At 38.5% G+C, this 21,054-nt stretch overlaps 1 protein-coding gene and 1 non-coding gene across 10 annotated transcripts in view; one reads left to right on the top strand and one right to left on the bottom strand.

Annotated features, from left to right (window-relative positions):
- The window catches only part of CTNNA2 (catenin alpha 2), a 1,089,251-nt gene that overhangs the window by 111,900 nt on the left and 956,297 nt on the right, over nucleotides 1–21,054 (top strand). For all 9 annotated transcript variants that reach the window (XM_070573725.1, XM_070573723.1, XM_070573722.1 and 6 more), the window contains exon 2: nucleotides 20,538–20,644. In XM_070573725.1, the coding sequence (XP_070429826.1) occupies nucleotides 20,543–20,644 (102 nt within the window). In that variant the 5' untranslated portion in view covers nucleotides 20,538–20,542. The remainder of the gene's footprint in view (nucleotides 1–20,537; nucleotides 20,645–21,054) is intronic.
- On the bottom strand, nucleotides 7,534–7,636 carry LOC139075869 (U6 spliceosomal RNA). Its single transcript, XR_011526781.1, has one exon. It is a non-coding gene; the product is annotated as a U6 spliceosomal RNA (small nuclear RNA).

Genomic DNA, 21,054 nt, shown 5'->3' with positions numbered 1-21,054 from the left:
TGTGTCTATTTGGAGTCCTGAGAAAATGGGAAAGGTGTGGAAAATGAAAGTAAATCTGGAAAGTATGATGAGGAGGCATGAGGGACATTGTGGACAGCTAAGTAGGGCTAGATGGTAAACCACCATGTGTGGTAGGAGATGATGGCAAATCATGGAAGGATTTTAGGTAGAAAGACAACATTGGATTGTAGTTTAGAACAGTTCCTCTGGGGCTAGTGTGGTGAGTTATTTGGAAAGGTCTGAGATGGGGGTAGGGACATGGAGACTATAATAGTAAGGAAATTTTCCAGAACATTTATAAAAATCTTATATAAATAAAGTTTTTAAATATTTAGTAATTTCTGCTTAGGTCCTGAACGTTGATTCTAAGTTTGGTAAAGATGTGTAGTTAGATACAGGTTTTCCAAGGTCTCCTGTCCCTGGGTCTTACCTTCTGTGTAACTGCTTCTCTTCAAGACTGCTTCTCTGGCAGGAGTTTTGGGGGCTGCAGCTCTGGGAATGTGTTTTGGCTTTATCATCTTATGAGATCACAGCTCACACATGAAGGGAAGAGTTACAGACTTGTTTCTAAAGATATGGATGGCTTTGCCGTCAAACAAAGAATGTGTTGTTTAAAAAAACCAGGTGTCTTCCAGCTCTGAAAGCCTGTGGTTCTTAGTTATTTCAGCAATGGCTTTCGGTTGTCCTATAAACCATGAAAACAAGTTAGCATATGAATCTAAGAAGTGAGGAAACTCCCAGAGTTGCTTGAAATGTGCAAGGAGGGTTTGAATCAGTATAGGTTACACATCCACATTCTCAGAGCTACTTTCAGGGAAGTTTGTGGGAAGATTGTCATCCTGTAAATCTGTACAGCACTGCCTGCCGCCTCCTTCCATCAGCAGGTTTCCCATGGGTGTGTGGCGAATCTGGTAGAACAGATAAAATGCAGTTTCATTATTCGGGGCTGGTTATATCTTAACTGCGATTACATCAAGGTTAAATTCTGTCTCCATAAACATATGATTGACTTTTCTTGTTATATCATGATGCTTCTCTGTTAGATCTTACTTTCTGTTGTTTGTGTCAAAATGGAATTCCACTGTAGTGTATTTTGACAGTTAATCTTTTGTGCTTCAGATGGTTTAGAAATTTTTCACATAAGTAACTCCTGGATCAAACATATTCAATTGATGATTTGTTTTTGAAATCTATTGTTAATGTATTTAATGTTTAACTACACATCATGAAAGTGTTAACATTCTTGTTCAAGGTTTTTGATACTTGATGTTTTTAAAACTTGCTGTTTAATACAGACATTCTACTTAATGAGGGGAAGCATACTGTTTCTTGAATAGCCTTGACACAGTGCCAAATCATAAGGATGTTATAACATGGAATGATGATTTCTTTGCTTAGTAGATTGAATATATATATGTTGTTATAGAATAGATTTATTAAAAATAGGATATTTGTGATTTTAAGTCGTTCTTGAGAAGGTCCTTGTGAAACTTAGTTGATTATTTTGACCTAAGTTTTTCCTATTTTAAAAACACATTAAAAGTTAATTATCTCAAATTGGTAAAGTTGCTTGAAGTTTGTGAAGTTGTCAATTGTGGAACAACTGAATTTTTTCTTTATAAAAGTTTTATTGAAAAACTAAGTATTTATGCTCTTAAAGAATTAATAATATTTCTCTTAAGAGTGTGGGTTCAGACGGAATTATTTTTTGTCCCATGGAAGCAATTCAGATTATTCCTGCTGATTTCTCATTTCAGCCATGAGTATCACCTAATTTGTTATAAAGATGTTTTCCCTGATGAAATTTTTCTCCTGTAGCGTTTAGATAACCTCTGGCTTACTTTTTCCCACCTTCACCAACTTCTTTCTTCATTTCATTTTCTTCAACTTCACCATGTTGTCCTTAGCTTTTTAGATTTTTTTTCCATGAGTTTTTACTCTCTTGTCTCATAGGCAGCAGCTTCATCCTCTTAGCCACTCTTCAGAGCTGTGCCCTTCAGATGTATTTTTCTGAAACATAACTGCTCTGCCTTTGGAGTAGTTGTGTGCATGGTGAAAGATATAATAAAAATTGATGTAAGCTGATTACTCTACTGCTGAAAACCCCACATTTGTTCCCTTTTGCACTGAGAATAAAGTCCAGGTTTTTGTCCTTGTCCTGTGAGCCCTCATGTGACCTGTCCCCTTCCCTGTCCTCAAGTTCCATCTTTCCCTTTAGTCTTCCTCTATACTCCAGCCACATTGGCCTTTGCACAGTTGCCCAAATATTATGAGAACATAAACATAGCGAGAATCATATTTTATAAGTTTTATCAGTGAGATAAACTACTGGAAGTTGAATTTCAGAGGTAAAATATACGAAAATTAAAATTTTTAATTCAAAAAGTAGAGTACTAACTTATCTTCAAAACACTGTCTATGCAGAAGAGTAAAGAGTCCTTGTTTCTCAAACTTGTACTGATGCTCTTTCAGATATTTTGATCTTGGGAACATTTTGGTAATCTTTTTTAACATAAGAAAAACCTAGCTTGAAGCTGATTAATTATTTTTAAGTTGGCATTAGAGCTCCCAGCACTGCATTTGGAGGTGGTGATGGTTCTGGTGATTACTAGGCCAAGAAGGTGGTTATAGAAATGGGTGGCTGAGACTGAAAGAAGGAAAAGTCAGAGACATGACAGGTTGGGATGTAAGGTGGTTTAGACGCAAAGACTTCGAGGTCATCCAGGATAAGAGCTGAGATTGGGGTAAAGAATGGGAGCCAGGTGCTGACCGATCTAGGTACAGGGAACCCCAGTGTCTTGATAGATGATAGAAAGATGAGAGGCTGCTGAAGGGAAGCTCTCCGGGCATGTGTTTGTACCAGTGTATTAATCATATTTTTTATTTTCTGTATTTTATGTTGTTTTGACATCTTGGTGCCTTGCTAGTTCTGGAGAGACTGCCCCTTGCACATCTAGCTAATTCCTAAAGATAGAAAACAACTTACCTGGGAGTGTGCCTTTTATATGTAAACCAACCAATCCAAAGCTCTTATCTGCAACCACCTCCTTTATCTAACTCTCACACACCCAGCCAACATTTCTCCTGCCCTCAATCACCCCAGGGCCAGGTACTAGACAACTAGGGACTATCCCTGTAGTTCATTCAGAGCCCACTAAAATTATTCAAACTAGTCAATCCTAAACTTACTCAAATTTACCTATCCTGCCTCACCCATTCCTTCCACTGGAAACCACAATAAAAACTCTTGGCCGTGGTCTCTGCTCATCCTCCTTTCCTGGCTAAACTTGCTGCTTCCCCATGTGGCCCTACAATATGTGACATGCGTCTTTCTCTTGGAAGCTGAGTGTTAAGCTTCTTTGAATGGCATTGACCTCTCTATGTCATAACTCAGTCACCTCTATGGGTTAAATCCCAGGGGCATTTACAACAATGAGGAGATGCTGTATCTTTCTAACCACAAGGAATTGGTCAGGAAAATTAAATAAAATGACCTACGAGATAGATTTGTTTTCTATCCCTTGAATTGTTTTTTATGAACACAATTCACATATTTCTAACCCCTATAATTTTCATATTTTGGCTGACTATATAGTTAATGGTATATATTTCTTAGTTGTGAAACAGTTGCAATGGTTTTAGATGCATATTTTCTTTCAAATTCCGATCTCTATAGTGAGGCTCATTTAGTTCCTTCCAATAAAATATTTTAAGGTCTTCTTATTAAAGCTGGAATTAGAATAATTATCATTATTTATAAAACACTTCTTAATATAAAAGGAACTCCAAAGAAATTATAATCACTCTGTAAAATTGAAAGTAGAAAGCACTTAAAAATTCATGAGTATAAAATAAAATATGCTTCAATAAAATTTGCATGCAGAGCTAGCTTATATTTTAGAACACAACTTAGAAAGATATGTTTACATTGGGGAGCAATCCCCCCAAACAGAAAATGCTAATTAGAAAAAAAATGCCCCAAATAATGATAAATATATTTCCTCTAATTAATCAATGAATATCTAATGAGGACCAATTGTTCAGTACTCTACTTCTAGTTTGCTGTTTACCCATGCTGGTAAATCCACCAAGCTTGTGGTGGTAGCTGAAATGTAAAAAACAATTCATGTGGCCCAAGACATGGCACACAATTAAGGTAAGGGTTATTATAGTGAGCATGAGTAGTATTCTCAACAGGATCACTACTGGCATTTTGGGTGGTGGTGTCCTTTGTAGTGTGAAACTTTACACAATATCAAACAACCCTGGCCCTATAGAACTTCTCAATGATTGGGACATCCCACATGGCCCCTGGAAATATTGTCTGAGTGAGATAGCCCCCGAGTTGAGATCTACTGGTATAGAATAGGGGCTGGAAAACTTGTTCTGTAAAGAGCCAGATACTAAATATTTTCCAACGTGGGCCATACAGTCTCTGCCACAACTACTCAAATCTGCTGTTGTAACCAGCAAGCAACCATAGACAAAACGAAAAAGAGTGGCCATATTCCAATAATAACTTTATTTACAAAAGCAGGAGGTGAGCAGATTTGGCCTATGGACTGCAGTTTACTCACCTCTTCCTGTGTACCACAAGTCTACCAGTTTCAACACAAGGAATACTATTTGAAACAATCAGTAGCAGTATGTCAGTTATGGGCTTTGGGGCTACAAATAATATGAACTCATATCCATTGTTTCTAAAGGTAAGATAGTTTCAGTCTTGGCTAATTGAATGTATTATTGTCATAAAAGACCAAAGTGTGTTCCTTCCTTCTACTCTTCTATCCTCAGCTGTTGTCATTTTCTTCCCTCATTGTCACAAATGGATGCAATGTGTCACATATAGTTACAGTAGTGCACAGGGGAGAAACACATGTCTGTCTGTTCTCCAGGAAAACCTTTCCCAGGAGTCCGTAGCTGACTTGCTGTCAGATATCATTTGGGGACAAACCCAAACTGGAACTAAGAATGGCAAAGAAGAAATTCCAATTATGTGGAACTCCACATAATTGCCATAGAATAATTATGATCTTCTTCCTTGGGCTGGAGAAGGATCCAGCCCTAACCCAGACCTATGGATACACGATATTTGAATGAGTTGAGATTGTGCTTAAGAAAATGAACATCAGGCTTTGAGGAGTTAGTAGAGGAAGATGTCTGTGCGATGCAGTATTTTCCATATTAGTTATATTATACTTTAAATATAATTCTGTCTTAAATACTATTTGAGGCCATTTGTTTTCCTCTGTTTCCATTCTAGTCAAAGGGAGCATTTAATACATACTTTTGTTTGGTCAGAGGAGAGATAGAAGCGTGGACCAAGGTTCTACCCATTGACTATAGGTAATCTCTCTTTAGTGTTGAAGGGCCAATGGAGAGCCATGTCTTCCTGTATGAAGTCAGTAATATCACTGTGTGAAAGACAGTATTTAAATTTGGTTAACAAAGATTACTTAGTAGTCCTTAAGGAATCTCTTAAATAAACCCCTAGATAATCATATGTAGTTAGTGTATCATCTGGTTTGTATTATAAGAACTGAAAATAACTTGTGAGAAGCTTTCTTACTGAAATGTTATAATTATTTATTTTAGTGCTGAGTGGAATACAGAAGACCATCTGGTTCTTTCAGGCTCATAAAGGTGCTGCCCTACAGTTTCAGATAAAGCAGGAGATTTGCTGAGAGAATCATCTGGGTGGCTGGGAAGTGAAGATATAACTAGAAACTCATTTTCCTACTTCAGGTGCTGTGTTTCCTGCATTACATCATGGCGTTCCTGCAGCAAAGTGCCTGCTCAGAAGACTTTATGTTTGTCAGGAGGGATGGCTCTAGTTCAAGTTCTGAATTTTTTCCTGGTGCTCTTCCTGAATTTTGAGTTCTTTAAGCCGTCAGTATTGGGGTTGAACAAATACCCTTAGATGAAACTATGTTTACTTTAGTGGCTTTTGAAGAATGAAGAATAATATTTTGTGGGTAAATTTGTTCAAGAAACCTTGTTTTGTATCTCCCTCATATCACATCACCTGGGAAGTGGCTGCCTCTTTTATGCCAATCATTTACTTATGTGTTTATTCAAAAAATGTTAAATTCACAGTCTTGTCTTCAAGGTTCTCAACATTCTAGTGTGAAAGGGACAAATAAAAGAACAGTTCAAATACAGTGTGATGTATAGCACAGTAGAGGGAAGCACAATGTGCTCTCAGAGCAAGAGTGGGTCTGAGCAGATCAAGAAATGATGCCTGAGTTGAGTCTCAAAGGATAACTGAGAGTAAGTCAAGTAAAGAAAACAGGGAAAGAGCATCCCTATAGTTGGAGTGACATGGGCAAAGGCTTAGAGGCATCACAAAATATTGAATGTTTGCAGAACAGCTAGTAATTCAGTAAGTCTAGAGTTTTACAAAGACTTAACATGCAAGGTGGATGAATGCTGAGTAATAAGTCTATACTGGAGGATAGTAAATATAATTGGAACTTGATCCTGAGGCAATGAAAGTCATCAGAGGCTTTTCAACAGAGAGTGACATGATGTAATTTACATTTTGGAAAAACCACTAAGACTGCAGAATAGAGGAGGGATCAGAGGAGGCTAAGATTGAAGGCAACATGACAGTCAAGAGGCTGATTCAATAATCTAAGGAAGAAATGATGAGAGCCTTAATTAAGGCAGTGATGATAGAGAAAAAAAAGTGATGTTTGGGAAATATTGAAGACAGAATTTTTAGAGTTGATGTAGGAGGTAAGAGAAAGGAAAGGAGTCAAAAATGACTCCTACATTTCTGACAGGGCTTGATAGTGGTTCTGTTTATTGACATGTGAATTCAGGAGTTGGACCAATTTGAGGTGAAAGATGTTGAGTTGACCTTTAAGCATTTTGGTTTTGAACTGTTTGAAACCTCCTAAATAGTTGCATATAGGAGACTGGAACCCAGGCAGGAGCCCTGAGCTAGAGAAATAGATTTGGGAGTTTTCAGCATAATGTAAGCCACAGACATGAATGAGACTGCCAAGAGACTGTGTGTCAAGCAGGGAGAGACAAGGGACAATGATGGAATTCAAGGTACTAACATAAAGGGCATGGGTATAGAAGAGGAAGCCACCAAGAAGACTAAGAACAAGATGACAAGAGGGTGGAGGAAGACCAGGAGAAAGTAATGTCTTTGAAGCCAAGGAAAGAGAACAATACTGTCAAATACTGCTGACAGATCAAATAAGATAAGAACTGAAAAGGAGCCACTGGATATTTTGAGGTTGTATATTTATTTATTTTTATTTAGATAAGAAATATGTGATCATTGTGTAAGTTGAATATGTATATGTGTATATTTATATATATGTATATATACACACATATATAAATATATGAGGTGAAAAAATATATGTAATTATGTATAACTTAAGAATTGCCCCAAATCTCATCACCCAGCATAGCTACTGTTAAAATTTTGAGGTATATCTTTCCAGACTTTTTCTATATGCAAATATATTCTCTATATCTAGATATATGTCTATATATAACAAAATGAATTCCTATAAAAATATGAGACTCTGCATGAATTTACTTGTCATTCTTGCCCAGAGACCATGATAATCTTCTCCACATCTTTCTAATTTTAATATATGAGCTGGCAAAGCACATGGTGTCCATTGAATTAAGCGACCAGGAGACGATGTGTAACTTTGCAAGGCTAATTTCAGTGGAATGTTGAGTGCAGTAGCCAGATTGTTGTGGGATGGGTAGGTAGTCAGGAAATTGAATGAACATTATAGAACACCCTTTCAAGAAGCCAGGCTCTGAAAAGGAAAGGAAGTATAGTATGTCAAGAGAGGAGTAGGATGGAGAGGGTTGTGGGGTTTTTTTGTATTTTCCTTTTTTTGTTGGGCAAGACTTTCCACTGACTAGAAGGAGCCAGAAAAGTAGAATAAATTGAGGATACAAAGAGGCCCGATTGATGGAGTGAGACCTTAGGAAGCAGGAAAGGATGGGCTCTAGGAAAGAGGGAACAAGTCCCGTCTTCCAATAAGGTAATTGGGAAGGAGGTGACAGTGGACAAAGATGCTGATGTGTTTGTGGATGGTCACCTGAGGTGATTCTGGTCACCTCAGAATGAAGATGGTTGCTACTCACATGTATTCACTTATTTGACGAAGGCTTTTTGAACTTGCTTGAAAAGAGAACCGCCATATTGGATCAGATCCATTATCTGTTCACTTGCATCTTGAGAGTGGTGCCAAGAGATGCATGTTAGAAAGGTATAGTCTTCTCTGACAAACTGAAAGGTCAGGAACAGTCCCCAAATGCTTTACTTATCTGAAATAATCCATTAGGGATTTATTATCCACATACTTCTCTGAAGCTACTTGAAGCTGTGTATTTTCTTAACTTGTCTGTCCCCTGAGACTTACTACCTGAGAAAGAAAGTATTTAAACTAGGGAAGTTGCATTGTATGTTGGGGAAAAACACAGATTTGGAATAAATCTTGGTTGAATTCCATTAACCTTGGGAAAGTGACTTAATGTCCCTATGCTTTAGTTCCCTTATCTGTAAAATTGAGGCATTATCATATTGACCTCACAGCTATGAGAAGATAGCATAAAGTGATGTATGTAAAGTGCCTAAGCAGCAACTGCTCAGAACGAGTGCTCAGCATGCACTGCTGTGCTGGTGAATTGCTTTTTGCTTGTCACTCTCTGTGGTCAAGGGCTCCCATTCACTCTAGCACATCAAGATTTGATGATAGGAACATAAAACTGTTAATAATGATGATAAACTTTGACCAGTGGCTAGGAGTGTTCAGTGAAATCTTTGCTGTTGTAAAATGTAAATATAATAAACTTAATGGAAAGGACTACTCCCTTGAAATGTACAGATTTAACAGAGCTCTGTTTGCATTTCCTAAATGCCACGGTACATTTTATTTTTGTATTTAAAAAAGCATATCACCTGAGGTATTTTTTGGCTCATAAGCACAAAATTAAATGCCACAGATGGCCAGAAGGAAACCTGGGTTATTGTTTCTGTTTTTCATGTATGATTTTCTCTATCAACAAGCTTAATAAGGTGATTTACCAGGAGGCATAGATGCTGAGTACTGCTGATGCTAAAATATCAATCCTCACTATAAAAGACTTCTAAGCAAATGTAATTGCTGTAATGTGTTATGACCTTTCACGGCTGGTAATTCAGTTGAAAGGGGCAGGGATAACTCTGCAGGCGAACTATCTCCCATTCACTATAGCTGCCATCGGATGCACAGCATTACCTGGCTTTGTTAGACCTGGTGAATAAGCCACTTTAAGATGGGAAACTGAAAGAGGCAGGGGAATTAGGCTGAGATCATTTCTCTATGAGTTTCTGCAACTTGATGCCTTATTAACTCACTAGCACGTGTGGATTTAACTTTGACTTTTAAAATAAAATATAATAACCCACTAGAGCTTGCTTAAAAAATACAAGTCCTTAAGTACTAATTAAGTATTCTTATAATCACTTAACAATTTAAAATAGCTCTTGCCTAAATATCCACATTTATTTCTTTACATCCTATCTTAATATTATGATTACTTTGTCTTCTTGACTCTCCATCCTGGGCTTACTTGAATGCTTTTTCATAATCTTGCTCATTTTTGTTTTCAGCATTTTTCTGGCAGCAATTCAAAAGGGCATGGAGTATTTCCCCGTAGTTCTGTCGCACAAACTACTCCATATTACTTCATCAATACATGCAAAATTTGGAAGTGCTCTTGGTTATCTCTTTATCACCTGATCTACATGCCCTGTTGAAGTGGTTGGATAATCGCCCTGCAGAAGCCCATCCCCAACTGAGCTTACTCTCTGGCACTCCTTTCTTGGTGTGTGGTTCCTCCTTTTACAATCTGATGAGTCAGAGCAAGTCTCATCTCACCAATCAGCATTAAGCAAATCTGATACACCTTGATTTTTCCCACAGCACCTTGTACACATTGAGTGGTTAGTACATATGCATTGAGTGAATGAATGGATGGATAAAAGAGAGAAGGAAGGAAGAATGGGAGCCTGACTACTTTGCTAAAATATTGAAGGCATTCTGAGGGAGGAAAATAACTTTTTGTTTTGTTTGTCATATAAGTGGCATCTAAAGTGGTACAATCTGAGCTGAAAACTTTTCTGCATAAGAGTATTAGTGTTGTATTTTAACTATAGACATTGTGTGTGTGATTGTGAGACTTGAACTTAGCAAAGAATCAAGTCCACGAGTACTCATAACATTTTTTACTAAATGCCCAGCACTATGCTAATCACTGTGAAGGAGGTGGAGTACCTCTCCCTGGGTGCATTAGAGAGGACAAAACTTATATAAAGCAAATAGAGAACAACACAAGGCAATTTGTATTTAAATTAAATATTACCTAGTAGTCATTCTAATTATCTGGAATACTGATGGACTTCAGAGAAAGGAAAAGTCACTGGGCCTTGGGGACAAAAGGCCATTTGAGTCAATGAGGGGAAGGAAGACGTCTCGTGGACCAACTTGCACAACTGGTACAATCCTTTTCTCAAAGTTCCTCGTGTGGAACTTTGCAGTGAATTAAATATCAAAGCAGACCTCACTAGTTTGGTGAAGGAAGCCCTGAGATTACTTTTTCCTGAACGAAAATGACACCTGGTTTTAAAACATAATAACTGAAAAACTAGTGGTCCAGTTAAAATAAGAACTGAAGCTATATGTTTTAAAAAATATGTAGGGGCCGGCCCAGTGGCGCAGGGGTTAAGTTCCCACGTTCTGCTTCTCGGCGGCCCAGGGTTCACTGGTTCGGATCCTGGGTGCAGACATGGCACTGCTTGGCACGCCACACTGTGGTACGTGTCCCACGTATAAAGTAGAGGAAGATGGGCACGGATGTTAGCTCAGGGCCAGGCTTCCTCAGCAAAAAGAGGAGGACTGGCCATAGCTCAGGGCTAATCTTCCTCAAAAAAAAAAATTAATTAATTAAATAAATAAATAAATAAAATAAAACATCATTAAAAAATATATGTAAATAAAAAGAAACCTGAATATAAATTATGTTCTCTGAATAATACCAAAATATCATTTGTTTTGGGTCTTTAGTAAGTATTGAACAAAGAATATGTCAAAAAATAAGTCTGAAAGATATTTTAAAAACTGTTACTCTCTAGGAAATGGAATCCACTATTAAAAATATTAAAAATCGATACTTGAAAAAAATAGATAAATATTTGGATTTTATAGGAGCATACTTAATCAAACCTTTTCAAAGGACCTAGATCTAACACCCTATTATATTCTACGGATCATAGAAACGGAGTAAAAAACTTGATTTTTGCCCTAATGAGTTTATAATCAATTGGTTTATGTAAAAATAATGTCAATTTCTTAATAATGAGCCAGTTAAGAAAAGGAAGATTCACTGTTACTGACTATAAATCCAGGAACAATTTAGGGGTTATGAGAAGATGCAGTGTGCGTATGTCAATATTTAGGTGTTGGAGGATGAGAAGGAAGGTGTTCCAGTGGGGGCTTTGGGAAGTGGTATGAAACATGCGTTATAATGTTGTCCAAACCTGAATGCAGCAGAAGACTTATGTTAAAGAAATAAGATCCAATAGACCCTGGTCAGAAAGTTGAGTGCCAGCCTTGTTACAATGAGGAATTGGGACTTGGAGAAGAGAGTTAAGTAGTCATTTTGGTCCCCTAGGAAAGGAATGTTTCAGATAATTATTTTGGAATGAATTGTACAGCAAGACTGAAGATAAGGAGAGCAGTTTGATGGTTATTTTGCTGCAATCTGAATATGAAATGTTGAGATTCTGGTGAAGATTAGAGTTACATAATCATTGCATATGGAATTCTAATTTTCAAGAGGTTAGAAGGACACGGAGTAAATTAATTGCAAAAGAAGCTATGTTCCTTTTAAATAATTTGAAGTTACTTTTGGACTAGAAAGATAATTCATCAGAATATGTTATCTGAAACATTAATAGTTCTTATTTTTAATTTTTGAAATCTACTGCCCAAATCTGAATTCAAGTGTTGCTTAAGGAGAAAAAACAGGTACAACAACGTTAACTCTTAGTCAAATATATTTTGTTTAGAAAAACTGAGTTTTTGTTGGAACTTTGGAAACCTGATGTAGCATATAGAGTAAGCACTGCCTACCTGGATGTCACATGTGTTCACATCCAAATGGAAAACAAGCCATAATTTAGGAGTAGATTGAGTCTGTATATGCTCCAAAATGAATTTAAATGATGAGACTATGAATGCAGTGAAAAGCCAGGAAATTAATTTGACAGATACTAGCTTTCATTTTGAATTTCAAATTACTGGCTTTCTATTAGCATACTTCAGGAGTAGTGAATTTCTATTAAGTTGGCACATAGTTTTAAATTTTATGAGTATGCTATTGTAAGTATAAAAAACCATTTCAGTGAGATATGGACATGGTTATTTCTTTTTTAATCAGCAAGCTCTAGGCTATATATTATTAGTCTAAACTTGTCATCCTGAAAGTCTTGAGGCTGTGGATCTTGCTTCATATATTCCTTTTTTTGGTGAAGTTTTGTTTATTTGGATAGAAAAAGTAAGAAGCTCTGAAGAAGATATAATAGCTTTATATCTGTTTTAAAAAAATATTAAAGTCTTCTTTAGTAGACTTTTATGCTTAGACATGAAATGTTATTAAAGCCTTTTGAAATTATTAGAATATTTTTGTTCAATAGTGTTTCTTTGGGTGTTTTGTTACAAGGGATGTGTTTATCATAAATAGAGGTCTTACAGATATTGTAATACTTGAGGGTAGTGTTAAATGTTGCTTTACCAGTAGAAGAGATAACTTCCCCACGCTCTTCCTCTGCAAATAGCAAGGGACAGTTAGAAATTATATATCATTTCAATTTTGAATAAAATGGTGGTGGGGGCCGGCCCAGTGGCGCAGTGGTTAAGTGCACACGTTCCGCTTCTCAGCGGGCTGGGGTTCGCCAGCTCAAATCCCGGGTGCAGACATGGCACCACTTGGAACGCCATGCTGTGGTAGGCATCCCACATATAAAGTAGAGGAAGATGGGCACGGATGTTAGCTCAGGGCCAGGCTTCCTCAGCAAAAAGAGGAGGACTGGCAGTAGTTAGCTCAGGGCTAATCTTCCTTGGGAAAAAAAAAAAAATGATGGATCCTATAATCACAGCAGTGACTTTCATCTAGGTTCACTGAGCCCGGGCTTTGACTGGTTATTAGGTAGAGGACGGTGATGGGTGATATGCTGCCTCTTTCTAGTCAAAGGAAGAGGAAATGAGCTTAAATTGAGCAAAGTTAATGGAGGAAAATAAGAAACAAGACTTTTTCATATTTAGGCCGGTAGGCCAGGCCATTTCCACACCCAGGGTACCACCCGGAAGAGTGCTGAATATCCTCTCCCCTGCTTCCATTTAGACCTGCTTCTGTTGCAGCAGAGTGTATTCTGGTGGGAATCAGGGTGTCTTTTACTCTCTAGGGATATTTGAAGGATAATCAAATGCCTCCTTCTTTGCTTTTGTTTCTCAACTTCTGCTCCTGCCTGTGATGCATACATGCACACATACTCTCCTCACCTCCAGACAGAAGGCCCTCTTACAATAGGGCGCCTGGGTATTAGAGGTGCCTTCCTTTATCAACAGCAGAAAATGTAGAACTACTACTGTATTTCAGATAATTATTTGGAAGACTTATTTTTATAGCCCTCAAATAACTTCAAATTATTTTAGGAACACAGTTTCTTTGGAAACATTTGTTCTCTATTAAACAATTATTTCTTGACTTTCATTTCTGCTTCCAGTGGACCGAGGGCTGTGACTCTCTCCCTCTGTTATTTTACATTCTTCACAGCGATCACTAACACAGCAGTGATTCTGACCCGAAAAGGGTCTCCCGGGGGGCTATTGGAACTTTGGGGGCAATTGGGGGTTGGTGTTGATGTGGTTTGAAAAACGTGTGATTCTGATATGGCATTCCACTTCCCCACTGAGCATCACTTCAAGGCACTGGATCCCCTAAAAAGTGTAAATAGCTTTCAGAAAGTATAACAACCATTATTACAGTGATAATTGTAATAACACTACCAGTGTTATTATTACTGGTCTCAAGGTCTCTGCCGAGACGTCCCATATCTTCCTGATCACTTCTTCCCTGCTGCCATGCATGGCCATGGTCTGATTACAACAGTGGTTCTCAAAGTATGGTTCCTGGACCATGAGCATTGTCTGGGAACTTGTTATAAATACAAAAAAAAAAAAAAAAAAAAAAGCATATTCTCAGATCCACCCCAGCTCTAATGATTCAGAAACTCTCTGGGTGGGTCCTAGCAGTTTGTATATGAACACACTGTCCAGGTGATTGTAATGCACACAAAATTTGTGAGGCACTCTCAAATTTGTGTGTGCCACCTGTATTATTTTCCTGTTGCTGCCATAAAAATTCACCACAAACTGAGCAGCTGAAAACAACACAAATTTCTTATCTCATAGTCTCAGAAGATCAGAAACCCCTGGATGGACTTGGCTGGGTCCTCTGCTTAGCATCTTACAAGGCTAAAACCAAGATGTTGATTGAGCTGTGTTCCTTACCAGAGGCTCTGGGGAAGAATTCACATCCAACCTCCTTCAGGGGTTTGGCTGAATTCAGCACCTGGTAGTTGTAGAACTGAGGTCCCTGTTTCCTTGCTGGCTGTGTCCTCCAAGGCCTTCTCTTAGCTCCTAGAATCTACCCACATTCCTCTTCATGCTTTACATGTGGCCACCTCTAGCAATAGTAGCTCAAGTCCTTCTCACACTTTGAGTCCCTGTGTCTTCCTCTTCTGCCCCACCTGACATCCTTGTCTGCTGCTTCTCTGTGACTGCCTCTTCTACCCATAGCCAGGAAAAAGCTGTTTTTAAGGACCTACCTTTACATTGGGCCCACCTGGATAGTCCAGGATTATCTCCCTATTTTAAGGTCCAGTGATTAGTAACCTTAATTACATCTGCAAAGCCCCCTTTACCCTGTAATGTAACGTATTCACAAGTGTAACACAAGGGGGCTGAGGTCATGGGGGCCCAAATTCTGTTTATTTGGCATAACTCATCCTATGGTCTTTGTCTTGGCTTTGCCAGGGTGCTGTGTCACTAGCTGGCCCTGACTCACCAGCAGCATCCCATTCTCACCACATGGGACCAAAGGTGGCTGCAGGAAACTGAACGCAGGACCTGCCCTGTCTTACCAGGAAGTGAAACCACATTTTCCATAGGCTCCACATGTGAATCAGGGCACTTGCCATTTGTGTCTCTCGTATCTTATCTAACATTCCTTTGTGTCCTTCCGCTTCCCCTCCTTCTCTCATTCTCCAGAAGGGGCTGGCTTCTGGGTTTTCCATTCCTGCCATATCTCTATCTTCCTCACCTTGTTCAGAAGCCCCACGGTGATCCTGGCATAAACCTAACCCTAGGAACTCCTTTTTAGAAGCAGGAAAGCATAGTCATTATGAGCACAGACTCTTAAGGCCAGGCAGTTCAGGCACAAATTTTGTGACCCTGGGCAGCTTTCTTAACTGTTTCATACCTCAGTCTCCCTGTCTATAAATGGGAGAGAATAATAACGCCAGGCCTTTAGCCAGTATTATTATTATTCTTGGAAGAAACAGTATGATTCAGTGTTTCCAGGCTTGATTCGGAAATGCTGAAGAAATTTAGAAAATTCTCTCTCTTTTTCATTTCTCACTCCCTCAGCAAAGCTTTGTTTTCAAGCATCTTGCCTTACAGGATCTCCATTCACCCCTACCCTAGTGGATCTCTTGAACTGGCTCAGTTGATAATCCTGCAGACAACATTACAAAGAAGTTAAACCATCACTTTTTGGATATGCACCTATTTCATTGATTTTTAGAATAAATCGATGTTATATAAGGTATTACCATCCTCTTTTTTTTTTTTTTTTACAAATGCTGAAACTGAAGCTTAAGTAACTGACTCAACATCTTATGTGTGGAGATAGGTGAATACATCTACTGTTAGTCATTAATTTCTGAATTTGCTTGTCAACAAAAGCAAGCCGTCATCTAATAAAGACTCACAGAGTTTGTTTCCAGAACTGCTCAGTATTGGTGAAGAGAAAAATTTGTGAAGGGAATCTGAAGCTAGAGCCCTGTGGAGGGAGGGAGGTTTGGGTGGCCTCCTGGGCAACTAGAAAGCTTCCTGGACCATCACTTTGCAAAAGAGCAGAGGACTGGTAAGAATTCAGAAAGCTCAAAATAAATTTTCCAGGGATGTCCGGAAAGGGAAATTTCTGCAGTGAATTATGCACTGCATTAACATATTTGTCATTTGAAGGCATTGCTTGGGATAGCCAACCTCGAGAGATTTTCTGTTTATCAGGCACTTGACCCTCTGGCTTGTCTTTTTGTCAGGTTTTGCTTTTTGTATTGTGAGTGACAAATCGCCACTAGAATCCTGACCCACGCCTCTTCCTTACCCCCTTGGAGAATCTGAAATTATCTAAAATGTTACCATGTAGTCTGTGTTAGCACCTTTCATGGATACGCAATTTGATACTTTTCAAGAAGAAAGTCTTCCCAGAGATTAAGTAAATTGTTAAGAGCTTGTTCCTGGGCTTGTGAAATTGTAGTGTATAGAAGACAACCTTGTTGCCTTTTAGTGCGTACAACTCTTGATTTTCACTATTCCACTGTGTCCAGTCGATATTCTATCTCCCTACGGAAAGCAAGGAAAATGAGTGTCTTTTTCCTTTGAATTTAAATCATTGAAAAAAATGTGTTTGTTTTACATAGAGCCACTTTTGTTGGCAAAACAGAGTGCATTAATTGTACAGACGTGTAGTGTGGATTTGAGTCAGTGTGTCATTCCATCCTCAGAAAATTGAAAGGCTGATGTGACTACACATTTGATTTGTTCTCTTCTCATTTGAGTCAATTTGGTTGTTCCACACAGAGGAGTGTCAATCTGGATCTCTCTTTTTAATGGGTGCTTTCTTATTCCCCCCAGAGGTAAAGAATTTCAAAAAAAAAGATACCTAAATTTTGGAAGCCATAATAAGTAATATTTCTAGAAATGTTTTCTTTCCACTAAGTTATTTAATCCTCACAATAACCCTGTAAAATACTTATCTTGATTTTTTTCATGAGGAAACGGAGGCTCAGAAAGGCTAGGTAATTTGGACAACATGCCAGAGTTCATCCATTATAAGGCTGCAATTCAAACTAAAGTCTATTTGCCACCATTCTGCTAGTTATTGCTGAAAAACACTTAGTGACAAATTCTCAGTGACGTACAATAGCAAGCAGTTATTTTTTGGTCCTTTGTCTGTGATTTGATTGGGAGTTGGATGACGAGACTTGGCTTAGCTGGGCTTGGCTCCAGCTTCAGCTTGGATTCAGGTTTGCTCCATATGTCTTTCTTCCTTTTTGGACCAGTGGGCTATACGTGACTATCATGGCAGAGGGTAGAAGCACAAGAGAGCAAGACCAAGCAAGCACATTTCGAAGGTCTGCTCACATCATATTTCCTAATGTTCCGTTGGCCAAAGCCCAATATTAATTTCTCGTGGAGGGGAGGGACAGAGGAAGGAGTGACTATTTACTGAATAATCATCCAATGTACCTTAAAAGCCTGTGTGTTTTCTGTCTTTCTTCAGAATTTACAAATATTGAAAGTATAAGTAGGATGACAGTCTCGATTGAGAGTCAACCATCTTGTGTTTTCTTGTCATGGGGGGCACATACAAAACTGTCATTCCTACTTGCTGACTACAGTTGCCCCATTTCTTTGCTCTAGAGGATGTTTGACTGTTTTTCTCTTCTCTGCTGTCATTTGTCCTTACTGGCACTGAAGATGAAGATCATCAATAGGTGAATCTGGAAGACTATAGTTATGGTCATTAACCTGGAGTGGAATCATTTTTTTCTGTTTTTATGCAATTTCAATTGTCTGGGGGTTTTGATGGAGAAATTTTTCTACTACAAGGTCTAGTACATACAGCAGAAAGCAATCAAGTGTGCCCAGAGTAGGAGGACACAAACACTTCTTCCAGAAACAACAGATTATAAAGATTACACCAGCTCAAATACTGTAGTCAAAGGAGCTTCTTACCGTCCTCTACCTCATGCTCTGCAGACTTGAAGCTAAGGTGCTCCTCAGAGGCAATTCAACGGGAATCATAGAGGTCAACATCCTGGGTTTAGAGGTAGAGATTTTGCAGTCCCCCTCTGTGACCTTCGATTCTTGCTAATTTGGATATTAAACCAAATTGTCCAAATAAATGGGGTAAAGACAGAATTCCTAGTTTTAATCCAAATCATGTCAAAAGCTGCATGGCTGAGAAAAGGGCATTTAAAGTTTCTGTGACTAGGTTTTCCCCTTCAACAAATTAATAACATATAACCTTCCTTGCCTTTTGCTATTAAATTTTACCTGTGTCACAAGAAGTGGTGGAAAAGATTGATTCCCAAAGGAATAAATTAAGTTAAGTGATGTGCCTGGTAACTCTTGTCCTTTCATTTTTAGATTTATAAGGCCTCTGTGACCTTCAGGACTAGAGACTGTCTAACTCTGCTTCTTGGCTCACTGTTGGCTTAAGATCTTTGTTCGACATCTCCCACTTCTTCTTTATGCATGCTAAATTAGTGTCTCTGATGGGATTGCCCCAGCAGTTTGGTTTCTCACCTCTGCATTTTTTGAGTATCATTTCTTTATAGTTATACATTGGAACATCCATAAAAGATTTTCTGTACCTTCCTTGGTCCACCAGCTTATATGCACAAGCATGACCAATAATGGCAACTCTCTGCACACCCAGGTCTCACCCAGTGCCTTTCATTATCGTGTTAAAATGACTTCACTACTAGTTATCCAGCTTCCCTACAGGACTTCCTTGTGACTCATTATTACATCACTTATTATTCCATCAGAGCTTGAAAAAGATTTTCAGGGAACTTCTCCAGAAGCTTAACAATAACTCTGTCATAAATGCTGGCCCAAGATCGCTTAGGTAGATCCGGCTTCAGTAGGGATGAAGGTATCCTGTGTATGTAGAAAGCATCTGGCATCTTCATCCTTCCACAGCACAAGAAGATGTGCTGCCCAGCAGCAGAATTGCATGCGTCTCAGCTGCTCTGTGGCAGTTGGTAGTGTGACTGGGAAATGTGTAAAGTGTTTTTAGATTTTTGGAGGACAGACAACATATCAGTGCCAACTATTGTTGTTGTGAAGGAAACCAAATCTAAATCAGTCTATATGGTTCAATTGCCATGCTTAGTTTATTTAAAACATGGCATTTGGAGAGAGGTAAAATACCAGCACACTGTGTCTTTGCCTCTTTTTTTTTTCCTGAAGCAAATTTGTTGGGTCTATTTTGCAAAAGGATTAGCTGTAAGAAAGCAGTAAAGAGGCATGTGCCTATTGTGTAGGCCTTCTTTGTGGTGTTAATTCTAATGGAAATAATCATCTACATTGATTTATAAGGATGGAATCGAGTGAGGACATTGATTCACAAGAAGAGAAGAGCTATGAACAGTTTGATTTATGGTGTTATTAAAGCAAATGATTCAGATTCAGTTTGTACAATCTAAGGTTGCTTGTCCAGTGGTTTGTTGTCGAAATATATTCAGCAAAGAGCAGTCAATTTCTTAGTGAGAAACACACCTCCGATAGAATGCATAATTTATTTTATTGAGGCCAGGACCATATTGTGTGCTTGATCTGTGGGAGGCTGCTACCTGCACATCAGTGATTCTTAGGGAGGAGAGGATTGCTTTAGAATGAAATAAATAACCTTTTCAGACACGGATTTTATGGGACAAGAATGTAAATGCAGTGAGAAATCAGAGAACATGTAAATAGCAGCAAGCTAATTTTCAGAACGATTGCCCTCACTTTGTAAGATATATTTCCTGTTTAAGAGAGTGAAACTCAGCTGCCACAGGGAGTATAATATCCTCAGTGGTCAGTTATGATGTGAAGAAAACAAAGTAGCTTTTTGTTATGACTTGGAGTTTCTCATCTGGTGATCATGATGGATTTACTGCACTTCGTGAAAGTCTTTGTTGATCTCCCCAGACTGACTTTGGTGTCCTTTCCTCAGTTCTCTCATAGCCCCTTCTGTGTTCCTTGATTACAACACCAGTCACACTGAGGTGTAGTCATTGCCTACCTTGGCTTTCTCTACCTTGAAACTATCAGCATAATCAAGGGCAAGGTCCAAGTCTTTCCCAGAATGTAGCAGATGGATATGTGCCCTCAATATTGAGTGAGTGAAATATTTTCATGTCAGCTGGGTCCCAAGAGTTTGTCAAATGTATATAGTTATCCTCAGGAGCCCTCAGTTTGTGATGTGATTCCAACATCACCAATTCACACAGTTCTGGTTCTGACTTCCCTGTTCCTAACTTGATGAGGTTGAGCCAGACAGATGATCTTCAAGTATGTTCACAATTTTGGTGAATTATTCATTTGCAACCCCCAAGGTAGTGGATTATTTCAGCGATCGTTATTTCTAACTGATGATGTGTGTTTCTGTAGGGAGCATGACTTCGGCAACTTCACCTATCATTTTAAAATGGGACCCCAAAAGTTTGGAAATCCGGACACTAACAGTGGAGAGACTTTTGGAGCCACTTGTTACACAGGTAAGGGATGCTTTGAAGCACTTTGTTATATGTGTATATTCCTATTGTGATATGTCATGACTCTCCAGAGAACATAGAAATCCTGAAGAGTGAAGGAATCGTGCCATAATGCTGATTACTGAATATATATTACTGCCTGAACTATGGACAATTTTGTTGCCCAATAAGATTTGAAGTGCCTTTTCAAGAACTCTTCATATGATTTTTGAAATTAAGTTGATGAGATAATTAAAGAGGGAGCCTTGGTGAAGGGGGCACTCATTTGCAGTAATGGATTCAAAATCTAAATAAACCATTCTTAGCTTACTTTTAGATGCTAGTGCACAGTTAGGAAGAACTATATTGACTATTTAAGAGCAAAGTAGATTTATTGAACCATTTTTTTTTCTTCAGCTTACAAGGGAGAATTC

Source organism: Equus przewalskii, chromosome 14 (assembly GCF_037783145.1).
Source record: "Equus przewalskii isolate Varuska chromosome 14, EquPr2, whole genome shotgun sequence".
NCBI classification, from domain to species: domain Eukaryota; kingdom Metazoa; phylum Chordata; class Mammalia; order Perissodactyla; family Equidae; genus Equus; species Equus przewalskii.
This window is presented reverse-complemented; position numbering and strand designations above follow the sequence as displayed.